This window comes from Melitaea cinxia, chromosome 13, assembly GCF_905220565.1.
Source record: "Melitaea cinxia chromosome 13, ilMelCinx1.1, whole genome shotgun sequence".
In the NCBI taxonomy this organism is placed as follows: domain Eukaryota; kingdom Metazoa; phylum Arthropoda; class Insecta; order Lepidoptera; family Nymphalidae; genus Melitaea; species Melitaea cinxia.
In genome coordinates this window covers 10,373,501-10,389,453 of record NC_059406.1, presented here as the reverse complement: position 1 = coordinate 10,389,453, position 15,953 = coordinate 10,373,501, and the positions used below count along the sequence as shown (strand labels likewise).

Sequence of the window (15,953 nt, the reverse complement as noted above, 5' to 3'; positions counted from 1 at the left end):
AAAAATAATCTACCACCTTTAAAGTTAGAGGAACGCTTGGCTCCGGCGCTGCGGGAAGTGCAGCCCTTCCGCCCTTGCGTGCGAAAGCACGCTCACTCATGCTCCGTTCCGCAGCGGAGGCTGGTCGCCTTCGGCGACCAGCCTCAGCCGCTCCTCTACGCATTCGTTCGCGCGCTTTCGCACGGCGGGCGAGGGCTGCCCTCCCTCCACGCCTCCGCGACACAAAGAAAACACTCTAGGGGTAGGACAGACCAAGACCACGTGGACAGTGGGATGCTCCGATTCGGTTTTGGGTATTTTTCGAATTTCTAAACCTATATTCTAGCACGCAATGTTACTAAATATAAATTAATTTTGATACTATAATTTAAAATTATAGACCATAAATTTTGAAAATTAACTACATAGGTATTTTTGTTTCACCTATATTCAACATATTTTTATATTTATTTATTGTTATATAAAATGAACTAAAATATTGAGTATTTTTCGTTTATAACAGTAAATAATCAAAAATAAAATATATTTAATTAAAAAATATAATATGAAACAAGGCTGTATGGTGTAAGACTTTTGCCTTTACAGTTATTTAAACAAAAACAATGTATATTGTTTTAGAACGAAACGATAAGTGGCCTGTCATTTTTTATTAAAACATCTATTTCTCAGTTGTTAAAAAAAATCGTGTAAAAACAATAACTTAACGTTTAAAATGCTAATATCAAGTGCGAAATGTGAATATAACATCTTAAAGCTACGGATCGAAGCATAGTTACCGCAAGTTGTATCGTTTGTTGATCTTGAAATCGAGATTATTTTTACGTACTTCTGTTCGAAAATAACTTATAAAGTTGCAAAACGGCGCATGAATTGCACTGCCCGCAGCGTTGGAGCTAAGGTGAAGTCAGACGCGGAGCTCAAAGGTATAATAATAGCTTTAAATTCTTCTTCTAACCTCAAAACTTTAACCATCGATATCTCCATAACCATGGGGTTCCGAGGTGTGATAGTGGTACCAGGGGTAGTGTTCCCCACCCACCCACCCCCCATCCCCCCACGGTCCCGAAATTCGATTTTACCTATTCTAAATCTTAGCCAGGGCATGTCCTGTATATCAGCGATAAGCACCGAGCTTCAGGTCTTGTTTTATAATACGCGACAGAGTCCTAGCGGGGGAATCTTCATTTCACGCGATAAGATTTTTTCCTTCCTAATGGGGTTTCGACGAATTCTGGCTTTTAACAGCATTAACAGCCTTTGTAGTTCTAACAACACGCGGCCGCCCCGATCTTATCTGGTCTGCGACAGACGAAGTGTTGCTGTATCTGTTGATAGTAGGATATACGAACATACGACTGATACCAAGCTTTTAAAGTGTCTGGAATATGATCGACAGCTCCATACCCACTTTGTGCAAGGCGATCACTGCAATCCTATTTTCTTTAACACCCCATTCACACATTCTTTAACGCGCTATTTCACATGTAAAATATGTGAAATGGCGCGAAATCGAAATAAGTTTTTAAAATAATATACGTGTTCCAATTTCATAATAATGAAAAAGTTGAAACAAAGAAGTTTTTATGTAACAGTATTTATGGCCAGACTAGTTATATTTGTGTGTTATCGTAGCACGCTAACAACAGACGAAAGTGGCTAAAAAAAAATTCTAGCTTCTTTTGCTATCATAAAGACTGTTATGATATTTTTTTCAAATATCTCGTATATTATCTTTTTAATTCGAGTGAATTTTTCTGATAAACTTTTAAAGTTTTTTGCATAAGTACTCGTATGTATAAGTTCTAGTCAATTCACAAATTTGTGTACTTTAACCTAATAAGAAACTACTTTGCTTCATGTATTGGTAAGTGCGTTTCGAAGAAATATATCAGCGTCGAACACGAAGATGTTCCTTGACTGACTTATTTGGTGCGATGTAACGTTTCCTTTTTAAATTCTAGATTCTAAAGTACCTCAATAACGTTTCAAATCAGCGCCTTATTACGTTCGTGTTTGTATGTTCTCGATTGGTTTACTTTTACTATTATAGACAAAGGTTTTAGATTGCTATAATATATAGAATATTACTTATTATACTCCTCAAATAATAACGTACAAAGACCATTCTAATAGTAAGTAGCGATCGGTTTCAGGCTACCTTTTAGATACGTACTCAATTCAGGTTTCGTTCCATACTCTCCGTACAAACATTTAAAGGTGGCACATCGTTACTGTCATAATTATAATTATATACATAAAAATAGCCATATGCTTAAAACGTATGTAAAATCAAAATATTTTCAGAAGCAAATACAAATATGTACTTATATATCCTATCATAACATCTGGTCCAGCCCGCCTGGGAAAGTATCTCAAACTTACAGAAGTTCACAGCGAAATAAAACTGATCTTAAGTAGCGTAGTGTTCCTGTGGTGAGTAAGGTAGCCAGAGCTCTTGGGGAGCTTACGATGCTTCTGGTGTTGGGCTCGTCTGGTATGTAGGCGTCTATAAACTATGGACACAGCGTACCATCAGGTGAGCCGTACGCTTGTTTGCCGACCTAGTCGTATAATAAATAATTGTGTTTGCTCGCAAACGAAAAAAAAAAACCGACTTCAATTACATCGAAGAGTAATACAACGTAGATCGACGAAAAAATAGTAATACTTTGTTCGTATTCCATATAACGCGACATTATAAAATTGTAGAATTATATAATGTTCTACTGTTATTTCTAACATTTTGTTAGCGATTGTAGGCAGAAATTTCATAAAAGGCCCGTCGTCGATTCGCGCGAAGCGCTGACATCGCTTATTACGGCGGGTTTTTTAGTTGAAGCGGATTTATATTGAATTACGGTTTGTCTTTTTTATTAAAAATATGTAATGTTCATGTTTTCACACAGCTCCGATGCACGACTGGAGTTTACCCCTTCAGATCAACTGTCTAAATAGGCACAAAAAGGCTTACTAGTCTAAGAAATATATTATTACTATATCAAATTGTAAATAAATGAATCCAATAACGCCATCTATCGGAACCTAATTGCGTTATTAGAAAACGTCTGAACGCCATCTCTAACAAGGTCATTCGTTCAGTAGATTTTACTGTTCAATTTTTTCATTCCGGGGCCTTAAATGAAAATCGATTCTTAAGGAGAAAACTCCAAAAACAGTCAAGTAAATACGCCATATCAGATATAGCTCAAAAAGTTCGAGTCAAATCTCAATTTTATTTAAATGGGACCACATGACAAGCACCACCTATCGATTAAAAAAAGAATCGGTCCACCCAGTAAAATAGTAATGAGGTTAATATAACGTTGGTCGACGTAAAATAGCCAAGTAAATACACAGTATTAGCGATAACTCAAAAATTAAAAGCTCAAATATATTTATAACGAATAAACTGCTACTCTCTACTCTAGTGGAATATTGTAATTTGATCGATAGTGAACGAAGTAATTTCATTAAATTTTGATAGATGGCGTTGTGGCAAAGTATTGAACATGACCACAGTCGTCTTAACATCGTCATGTAAATACGTGTCATCAAAGATTACTCAAAAATTGCTCATTATATCTCAATCATATTTAAAACGGACGACATGACAAGTATTAGCTTTTGATTTATACAAAAAAGATCAAAATCAGTGCACCCAGTAAAAAGATATAACGTATAATACAACGTAGGGTGACGAAAAAACCGTCAAGTAAATACGCAATATTAGATATAACTCACAAATTACTAATCAAATCTCAATTAAATTTGAATGGGACCACGTGACGAATAGTAGCTTTTAATTTATATAAGAAACGTCAAAATCGGTGCACCCAGTAAAAAGTTATGAGGTATAATACAACGTAAGGTGACGAAAATAATGTCAAGTAAATACGCGTTATCAAAGATTAATCAAAAAGTAGTTATCAGATCTCGATAAAATTTATATGTGACCACCATGATAAACATCAGCTTTCGATTAAAGTAAAAATTATCAAAATCGATACACCCAGTAACCTCGATTTCTCTAGGATCCCATCATCAGATCCTGGTTTCCTTATCATGGTACCAAACTAGGGATATCCCCTTTACAACAAAAAAAGAATTATCAAAATCGGTACACCCAGTAGAAAGTTATGTGGTATAATACAACGTAGGTCGACGAAAAAAGCGTCAAGTAAAAACGCATTATTAGACACAATTCGAATAGTAGTTGTTAGATCTCAAATAAATTTAAATGGGACCAATCGGCACACACCACCTTTCGATTAAAACAAAATTTGTCGAAATCGGTCTACCTGGTCAAAAGTTCTGATGTAACATACATAAAAAAAAAAAAATACAGTCGAATTGAGAACCTCCTCCTTTTTTGGAAGTCGGTTAAAAAAATTATGAAATATATTTCTTTAAAAATCTCAATTAAACAATGTATACATAAAAAATAACCAATAAAAAAGTAAGAGATACAAAATAATGATAAAATTATTATAATTTTCCATCTATGTAAATACTTTAAAATCGTCTTATGTAAGGAATCGAATAATAAAGCATAATTACAGAGTAATTCCTCGTCATAATACTGTGCTCGTTTTATGTTGCATCACCAATTTTTACTCGACTTATTCGTTATAATTACACACTAATTAATAAAACGCACAATGACTAACCTCACTGTAAAACGAAATACGTAAGTGATTCCAATATGGAAATTTATTCGATGTGCAGAGGCAGTTTTCAGGTGGCGTAATCAGACAAGAACGCGCCGGTGCGTATTTGAAATACAGAGTGGACGTAAGGGTCTATAGCTTCAGTTGATTTATTTTTAGATTATATATGACTCGATACCTAATAAATTAAGAAATAGACAATTCTATAAGTATTTTATATCAAGTACTACTTTATTATTAAGGTCTAATGAGTGTATATTTTAGTATTTGGCTTTGAATTGATGTACGGTATTTTAATGTGGTCTGGTTATGGTATCAATCATTTACATCTAGTAATTTTAGTATGAAGTTTAATCACACATAGACGTGTTGAACTAGTCATTAAATTCGTAATTGTTCCACTATTTATGTATGTATCGTTTCTGTTGTCGTAGGGTGGTTATCCGGCTAAATTAAAGAAGGTCCTGATAGTGACGGCGCCGCTGTGGTTCAAGGCGCCGTTCCGAATCCTCCGATTGTTCGTGCGTGAGAAGTTGCGCGAGCGAGTGCACACGGTGAGCGCGCCGCAGCTGGGCGTGCACGTGCCGCGCGCGAGCCTGCCGCGACAGCTCGGCGGACAGCTAGAGCCAGATCACGCTGCCTGGTAAATAATAATAGAGATTCTGTTATTAAGACTTATTAAATACCCGCTTTTACTTAAACTTGACAGTTAGGTTGTTCCACTTTAATATGTACGATTTTATTTTTGTGTTACCCACACATTAGGAATTCTAAACATTTTTGAATATCATATCAATCCATTCCATAGCTTAATTGGCTGGAGCGCCGACACGGTCAGTCGGAGACGCGGGTTCGATCCCCGCTGGCGAGCGGTCAATTTTTGATATGATATTCAAAAAATTTGTTCCATTTTTTTAATACACGTAAACTAACTACACTGGATGAATATCATGGTAAATAATGATGAAAAACTATTATATTTTATTCATAAATAATGTTGATGTTTACGTTGCACCTACCTTTTCAATGCGTATTTTCCTCTATCTAAAGGTTGTCTGGAAGAAATCGCTATTTATCGATAAGATCGGCTGTGTACATTACAACCTATACCTATGTTTAAATGACTGCTTAATGAATGTAAATTCCTTCTTAGTGGTGTGCAATAAAGTATTATTACTATTCTATTCTATTCTAAAGACTAAACATTAGTATTGTCAAAAGACTAAAAATTAGTATTGTCAGTATTATTAAGTTATTAGTACAGTGTTTATATCTTTAATAAATAAAATATTGAAGGAGTATTTCATACTTGGGATTCTTTTACGAGTACACATCTCGCTAATCTATACATATAATAAAATGGTAGGAAAGTCAAAACTGTACATTGAAATTTTTTTAAAAGAATACTTGGGGTGTGATCTACAATTGATACCGAAGCCAAAAATATAGTTTTTAGAATTTTTGTCTGTATGTATGTCCGGGATAAACTCAAAAAGTACTGCATGGATTTAATTCAAATTTGGCACGAATATTATTAAGAAGTCGGGTCAACATATAGGCTACAGATTATCACGCTATCACCTACGGGGAACTAGTAGTGAACCTTTATTTCTTCAACGTATTCTGTAACAACGTGTAATCTAATGACGCATTTTTGAATGTTGTTATTGTGTTAATAACCATTCTATAAGCTAGCTTCATACTATAAATAAAGACATTCTGTAGTATATTTAGTATCAGTAGTGCACCCGTGCGAAGCTGGGTCTGGTCGCTAGTGAGTTATAAGTATTCTAGTTTCTTAATAAATGTTGGTATTATAAATATATATTTCTTTTTGTCCTAATATTCTATTTATTCTAGTATGAAATAAATATAAACGACACATTCAAAGGAATAATATTTTAAAAGTATAGTGACCATTACCAATTTATTCCAAAATTGTCATAATTAGGAAACACCCTTATCCAAGAAACCCTCGTATTTTTTTTCATAACGACCCGATATTATTACAGCTAAATTTACTTGTCGAATTTTACGTTAACTAGATTTTTTTCCTTCGCATTTGGTCTAATATCCTGAATTAAGCGAAATCGTCTTTACACATGATCTATATTAAATTTTTTCAATATTATTTTTTTATTATTTTGTTATATAATGAACTTGCAAAGAGACAATTCCTAATAAATCATTTTTTAACTTTAGTATGACAAAGTTATGTAATTACAACGTAGTATAGTATATATAATTTATAATATAATTTGTCATTATATTTGATACAGAAAAAATATTACTTAAATTCGGAATCGTATCATCCTTAAAATAAACATTTTTTAAATATCAATTTAAGAGGAATGTCATCTGCCACATATCACATTTCTGCCACATATCACATCTATAAATCATCACACACTAAATAACTAATAGATTCTTAGTACCTATTGTGTATTCTCTCAAATTTTATTCATTTATGTGACAATGCTTTTTAAACTTGCATCGATAGCTCCTTTGGAACTACATTAAAGTTACGTCAAAAGCAGAATAATAACTATAATAAAATCATTTACAGAAAAACGCTACGGCTGGACTATTAACGTAATTAAACAATGTCGTCGAAATAATCCATAATAATGAAACAATTATCACTATGTAGCAATAAAACATTATTAGCACGATGTTATTTTTAAAATCGACGTTAAAAACAACTTTAAAAATTCCACTTACTTATTCGATCCAATAATTTTCGTGTTTTTTCATTTATTTATTTTTTAAATTTATTATTACCATACAAACATGTAACAAAAGTACAAATTACACGTACACAAAAAAACAATTAGGTTTACATAGGAATATGTCGTTCAACAATCATTCGCAACACAAGAATCACAATACAGTTCTTAATCAAAATAAAACAACATACCTAATTATGAAGGTTCATTCTAAGTGACATAGACGAAATCTCTATATTTTTCTTCTCGGGTCTTATTAACAGTATTTAATGTGCACCCTTGGAGTAGGTACAGTATCCTTAGAAAAGCTGAGAAGTTTGCTGTTTTATTTAAGTTAGTTTTGTACTAAACAAAAGATCGTTTAATAAGGACATTTTCTGTTATTAAGACATTACATGACGACAATTACTAACAGTACACTAATAATAACTGTCAACTAATTTGACAAGTAGCAAAACTCAATGCGATTACGAAATCATGCAGGTCGTTTTTATGTTCAAGCATTTTAAAATTATTGACGATAGTTAAAGTTTTAAATCGTGTCTAACAATTTATTTTTAATGTGTATTTTACTAACGTATTGTGTACTGTATTAAAAAAAGTCGGCCATACCATACAATACTGATGTGATGGCATTTTAATCTCATTGACCTATTCGCAGTTATTCCGTCTGTCATAGTAATCAGGTAGCGTTCTATATAAAAGACGACTACCTAAATGTCATCTGTTATGTCAATTAGAACAGAATTGTTCGAATCTCGACGAACAATATGCCCTTGTCTTTTTGTGAGTCTTTGTGTTGTTAGTAGCGGTGTATTGTTATATCTTTATCGGAGGTTAACTGTCCTGATTGTTCTATTTATTTTTATATCTCGTGTTTCATAAAAGAACACACCAATGAGTTCTTTCTTACGTAATATCTGATATGCTTATTTATATAATATCAAAAAAAGTGTAAGGATACATACAAGTATATGAATTCACATATAGCAGGGATCAACCTTTTATCTTTATTATTTAAAAATTTCTATTTAATTCCACAGCTTCTAAAACCAAGACTAAAAAGTCTTGAATTGGTTGAACATTTAAGACTAGAATTTAAATTTCACCTCGTTATATAACTAAGACTATTTATAATGAACAAGTTAATCTAAAGATATTACGTATTAGTTTAAATAGAATTCTGAAATAATAATATATGACTAAGTAGTGTTACGTTTCGTAATAATTTTATTTAGTCTATTTCTGAACTGAGGGGTCTTAGTTTACTTGTTGTTATTACTAACAGGTTGAGAAAGCTGTAGAATAGTCTTGCTATGATTAGGGTGGATTGGCTATGAGATGCATACATTGGAGTTCATATTATTATTGGTTATAGTATACACACGTAAGTTAGCAGTTAATATTTGATATTTTAAATTTATATGTATATAATTATTATGTATTGAAAGAAGGTTAAGTTATTTTTTTTATATTAGATACCTACAACATGTTTAAATTAAAATTCTATGTAGAACTTTAATTGGAGATATTACGTACACTTACAACTAGGCCAATTAATTTAAAGTATTAATTTTCAACTTATAAACAATGTTTCCGCCCCAGATTGTCGAGAAGATAATCACTGATAAATTTGTTTTTGCAAGTTGTTAGTTTGACAGGTTTGGAGAATTAATTTACTATTGCCATCATGACGTCTATGTAGTTTTCCGACGATAAATCATTGACTCTGTGTTGTTGATAATTAAAAATAATATTATAATTAATATATCAAGGATCGTTTTTATTGTCTTATAATCAATTGCAAACGCTCTAAACTTTTGGTGCAATAATTTGACAAAATAATGAAGATTGAATAGGGTTGTGTCGAAATATTTCACATAAAATGGTAGACTTAAGCACTGATGACGAACACTATTTCATCTTAAGACTTTTCTTTCAGGCTAGAGCACTGCCGAAACTGCTATACGAACAACCTGAACTCGAAGTTGGATGTGATAGATGACTATGTAATAAGCAATCACATACCGCCCGTCAAACCACAAAATGGTAAGTTTTTGAGTAAAATTAGCTGACTCTATTGAGACAATGTTCTTTCTGTTTGGCGAACCGTAAAACGCGTGAAGTTAAATAGTCGTTCAGTATTTTGAAACTTTCCGAATTTCTGCTAAATTTTCTTTCATTCTTTAAGAAATATCGAAAACTGAAAAAAAAAAAGACGAACGAAATCTATAAACTCAGTCTCAACTTATGGCGTGATCAAGGGAAATAGGAATTTATTCTATATCCACAATCCATCTTTGATTTGTTCAGTTTTATTGCATCACTCATTTTAGCGCAATCGTAATGAAGTATTCTTTATAACAATAAACTTTTTTTACGATTAATGTAAACTACCGACACAGAGATTTTTGGCAAGGTAAAACATTTTAATCAATTTTTTCAATTAAATTACTAGTCTATTTTTTTAACAAAGGAGTACTGAGTATGTCTCTTGCACATTTCCAATATTGACTATGTGAGAGGGGTCATTGTTAGGGGTGAGGTCCAACGCCTTTGTTCTAGTTTTGAAAAATTGTTAAGGTCCGTTTCATATTGAATACTACTGAAATTTACTGTAGAGATATTTTTTATACATATAAATAATTTCAAAAACCAATATTGAATATAATATAAACATTATGTCGGCACTGGAGCTGTCGTACGCAATTGGCATGGAATTTATAAACAACAGATGCACCGATCACGCCACCTAGCACATCGTTTGATACTCACCTACCCTCACAAAACGACCGGTGCAACCGTGGCTAAGGCGGCCACTCCGACGACGCTCTAAGCCGAGGTGCGATCTCGCTAGGAGACCTTAGGACGAACGTCATCTCCGTGCCCTCCAAGGGCCCACATCTTCCTTCGCGGCTGGTGTCTATAGTACCTGGCCCCTCTCACCGGTGACGCTGTAAAAGCCACTAGGGCCAACAGCAACAGTCATTTCGAAAAAAAAAAAAACGTGGCTAAGGCAGTCTTGGCTTTGGCGTGGCACGGTGCACTTGTTATATCCTGCTAGTAGCTTTACCTAGACAATTTGGATAATCAATTTGTGCAAACGAATTAACTGTCGCATATTATATTACGATCTATAGTTGTTAACCAATAACTATCTTGTGTTACCTTACATTGTAATTAACCAGTGTGACCTCCTTTCTACTAATATATTATGTACAAGAACTTAATATCATTATCATCATCACTTCAGCCTATCGCAGTCTACTGTTGGACTTCACAAGTTCGAGGTAAAAATGGCGCGAACTCATGTGTTCCGCCCACAGCCACCACGCTGGGCAGGCGGGTTGGTGGTCACCAAAGTGGCAGGGCTGGTTTTGTCGCACCGAAGACGCTGTTGCCCGTCTTCAACCTGTGTTTTTCAAAGCCAGCAATTGGATGGCTATCCCGCCATCGGTCGGGTTTTTTAAGTTCCAAGGTGGAAGTGGAACTGTTTTATCTCTTAGTCGCCTCTTATAACACCCACGGGAAGAGAGAGGGTGGCTATATTGTTCAGTGCCGTAACCACAAAAATAATTTAAATTATATATTTCTTGTTACCTTAATAACTATAGTCATCTCTTCCTTCTGATCAACTTCACCAGACACGTGAATAATAAATTGCTCTAACATATTTTCTACATTTTTTAACCGACTTCAAAAAAAGAGGAGGTTACTCAATTCGACTATATATATATATATATATATATATATATATATATATATATATATATATATGTATATGTATGTATGATCGGGGATAACTCAGTCGTTTATGACCCATTTTGATAATTATTTTTTTGTGGGAAAGGAGATATCCCTAGTTTGGTACCATGATAAGGAAACCAGGATCTGATGATGGGATCCCAGAGAAATGGAGGGAAACTCTCGAAAATCCGCATAACTTTTTACTGGGTGTATCGATTTTGATGATTTTTAATTTAATCGAAAGCCGATGTTTATTATGTGATCACATTTAAATTTCATCGAGATCTGATTACATGCGTAGGCGTATACGGCTCACCTAATGGTAAGCGATTACTGTAGCTTATAGACGCCTGCGACAGCAGAAGCATCGTAAGCGCGTTGTTGACCCTACTCCCTTATAATAAACTAATGGTCGACCAGTGGTCGAAATTCCACCATAATTAAAAAAAAACAAAAATTAATGAAAATAAAGAACCTTTTTAATAAAAAAACAATTTGACTGCAGAATTTAACAATAAACAAAAGAGTATATATGCGTGTATAAGTCAAATAGTTAAATAATAACTTGTGGAGGCCTAAGTCCAGCAGTGGACTACAATAGGCTGAAGTGATGATTGTCAATTAAGTAAAAAAAATTACCTTGAACACCGTAGAGATATGAATTTCTATTGAACTTTATATTGTCGGGGCAATTTCTTTATGTGTTTCTTTATAATAAACCGCGTTAAAATCCGAAAAAGACGTTTCATTAAAATGAGTGTTGTTGTTGTTTTGCACGTAATTTTTTCCGCAACTCGACGTCTTGGTGCGCCTTTTTTGGGTGATTAATTAAAATGAGTGAAATTCGTGTAAACATTAGAAAACAATATAAACTATAGGAAGATATAGACAACAACACAACAAAAGTATATCTATTTTTTATTTTTATCTTCAAAAAACACGTGTATCTTCAGTAACAATCAAACGCTTATTATCTGCTTTTGACAAATTACCTTGTTTGTATTACTTATCAATAGGTTTTTACAACATTCGTATTTTATATTGCGTTCCAAAATGTTAGTTTTTTTTAAAGCAATGATACATAAACAATGTTTTGTCTACTTCCCAAAATATTGAACACAAATGTTTTTTTAGTCAATTCATCTATTTAGTTAGTTCAACATTAACTCCATGACAACAACTCTGCTGATACTCAAATTGTTTTTACCATATTTCTTATAAAAACTAATGCTTTTTAACACATAACTTATAGAAATGGGACAATTAAATAGGTTTTGCTTGTGTCTATCTTCCTATAATAATTAGAAATGAAAAAGTAATGAACGTGTCCTTGTTATCTTCTGAAACTCGATTACATGATTTGGACTTTAGTCTATTAATAGGATAGTCACGCAAAATTGTTTAATCGATTATTTAAAATTGTTTAAAAATCAGGCGAAGGTCAACTAGACAAAAATGTGGGTGCTTGTGTGCGTGAGGTTCGTGGGCGTATGCGTGTTCCTGTTTTTGTTCGTGTGTGTGGGCGAATATAAAAACATTGGTAAAATATAAAAACATGTAATATAAAACATTGGTACAGTTCGAACAAACTCAAGAAATATTTCAAAATAAATTAAATTTTACGTCAATTTCCAGGGTGTTTCTGAATCAACATTATTTTAAAATTAATGACATTTACGTATGAAATATTAATTATTGTTTGACGCTAATAGCAATGCGTAGGTTGACATTACGTTTTGACCTTTACACGTGTGATAAAATCTATAACAACACCGTAATAACATTAAATTTAAATAATAAAAAAGTGTTGCTTTATAAGCAGTGTTACAATTTTTTTTTCTATTAGATCTAAGAAAAAACTTCTTAAACCAAATAATACAACTCTTAGCGTCAGTCAAAACAACTTTTTTTTTTTTCAATTTCCTGTCTATTTTCGAAGAGTCAAGGTCTACTACATCAACTTTTTTTTGTTTAATAGATTTAAAAAAGGTTACTGAAAGCAACGGGAATAAACTATTAAGAGTCCCACTACTGTCTCTAAATTATAGTTACCAAAATAGATTTTGAGAGTGATTTGATATTGCGACTTCCGAAAAAGGAGGAGGTTCTCAATTCGATTGTTTTTTTTTTTTAAATGTATGTTACCTCAGAACTTATCTATAACTGGGTGAACCGATTTCGATATTTTTTTTGTGTCATATCACGCACGGTCCTATTTAACCCGGCGCAAATGACGTGAAAATAATTACGAGGACGATGACGCCAGGTCATATTGACCCAAATTTTATCAATAATTTTTCAAGAAATTTAGTAAGTCAGCTTAATTTTAATGACTGTTTATTAAAAAGTGTTCTTTGTAATCACAGAGTAAAATAAAAATAATAACAAAAGTTCTAGAAATTAAAATGTTATTCACTTTTTATTAACACATGCAAAATTAACTTTGAAAATATAACATGTTTATAATTTGATTTTTTGGTGAAGTATTCGTAGCAACAATAGGATTTAATAGTTTTATGTACTAATAGAGAGATCACATAAGCTTTATAATATAAAAATTAAAACAAATCAGCCTTCTACGTCATCAATCAAGTCCACGAAACTGCTGCATCATTGCAGTATAGATTCAAACCACCTGGGCAAATGTAAATGTGTCACGCATGACAATTGTGAGGCGCTTTGTTATCCTTTAAGAAAAACGTACTTGATATCTATTGCGAGTTCCTGTAACTTTTTGGGGACGCTCTTCAGTAGGGTCACCAAGTGAAATCCTATTGAGTTTGTAAATGCTCGTGAATTAGAGCAAGGCCCAGCTTATTTAGAAAAAAATGTCTTTTACTGCGTGTATCATTCCTTTTGGCCCAATGTATTCGCTTTATGCCAGATATATTTAGCATTGTCTAGAAAATCGTCAGTGGCTATCATTTTGAATTTTCGCTCACGTTGTATATACCACTAAGTTCGTTAGCTGGAAAGTACATTCGATCTTGCTGATGCTTTTTTGCCACATTATTCCATTCTTTCCCTGGTCATCAAGATCGACTTTGTACGCAAGATCGATATTATCTGAATCTGACCCCTTATCACTATAGCTTCTTGTTCACTTACACTCTCATTACTGCCTTAAATAAATGGTTTTTAATATCCACGTCTGAAGCACCTTGGAAGTCTTCATTGTTGTTATCAGACTTTTCTAACAACACCACAATTCCAGCTAAGTCATTTTGCAATGTAATTTTCACTAAAAATGTTTAAAAACAAAGTTAATTAACATTAAACACTAAATAAGCGTATAAACATGAGTCACGAAATGACTACGCCAACGATGACGCTGGGTCATAATGACCCGTTTTCACTTGACGCACTTGTATCTCCCAGCGCACGTGGCGTTGCACAGAGATACAATACAGACCAATGGAGCGGGTAGAAGGGGGCCATATCTCCAGCTACACAAACCTTCGATCCACACAACCAAAGCCAAAATAAAATATATCAGTTTAAAATTGTCTCGGATCAAAATGACCCAGCGTCATTGACGCCGGGTTAAATTAATTGTGATCTGACAAGTACTTTTCAAGTTATATTTAATAATGCGTATTTACTTGACTATTTTTTCGTTGACCTATTATTATTACTGTGTTATACCGTATAACTTTTCGCTTGGTGAACCGATTTTGGTGATTCCTTTTTTTAATCGAAAGCTGGTGTTTGTATTCTAGTCCCATTTAAATTTGATCATATCTGATAACGACTTTTTGTGTTATGTTTGATAACGCGTATTGACTTGACTATTTTTTCGTCTAGCTACGTTGTATTACTTGTGTCAATGTAATTGAAATCGTTTTTTTTTTTTTTCGTTTTCTAGCCAATTCAATTATGTTTATTTCTAATAATAATATTCTAACCAGAAGAAGTAGCTTTTAAGTGGGGAAAATTCCAGACGCGTGGGTTTTCTCGAGGATTACCAGTTTTCATGAGTACAAATCTTCGATTATTTAGTTGAGAAGTAATATCACGCTAGGATACTTTTCAGTACTAATATTACGTACCCATCTCGTTTCATTTGTTCATTACTACAAGCTTAGACTCGGTAATATAAGGTTAAAATGTTTTTGTCGACAATTCAAAATATCACGTTAATGTATAATAATAATAATGTCAATCCCACAGGTCTAATAGATGCGGAGGTGGCGTGTGACATGACCAGTGATCGCGTGGCGCGCCTCGACAACGGCTCCGACATCATGCACATCAGTGAACCCCCCTACACTTGCGATCCGAGTCCGCTCAGGTATTCATTGAACCATAACATTGATATCGATTTATGAGTAAATATAAGCGTAAACCTGTATTTATATGAGTGTGACTTTAAAATATTTTCCTTTATTAAATAAACATATACAGTCGTTAACCACTAACTTAATTTACCATTGAGTTGGTTAGTTCTATTCATCTACTACATACATGGCTGTAATTTTTATTATGCACTTTTATTCTATGAAACGGTTTTTTCACCTTTAAAGACCATTCTAAATTGCCACAACCTTTACGGAATATAGTATATCGCCTAGACAATACTTTATACTAAATACGTTTCAAGTAATGTTCGATTTTAGTTAAACCAGAACGTCACTAATAAAATTCTGAATCTACCACTAATCGTTTTATGTTTCTAATAATTGTGTAAGTGATAAAATGAACAAGCGTCCTCTTGTAGTCATGCGTCAGTTTTGTAAACGCTAACGGTCGCTCTTGTATTGAAATTATCAATCGATTTGCAATTGAACGGTGTAGACGATTAAGCTCCAACCCT

The 15,953-nt window shown here is 33.3% G+C and overlaps 1 protein-coding gene across 1 annotated transcript in view; it reads left to right on the top strand.

Annotated features, from left to right (window-relative positions):
* The window catches only part of LOC123658896 (tyrosine-protein phosphatase non-receptor type 9), a 95,380-nt gene that overhangs the window by 61,750 nt on the left and 17,677 nt on the right, over positions 1-15,953 (top strand). The window contains exons 5-7 of the mRNA XM_045594186.1: positions 5,102-5,310; positions 9,336-9,442; positions 15,311-15,431. Of these exons, the coding sequence (XP_045450142.1) occupies positions 5,102-5,310; positions 9,336-9,442; positions 15,311-15,431 (437 nt within the window). The remainder of the gene's footprint in view (positions 1-5,101; positions 5,311-9,335; positions 9,443-15,310; positions 15,432-15,953) is intronic.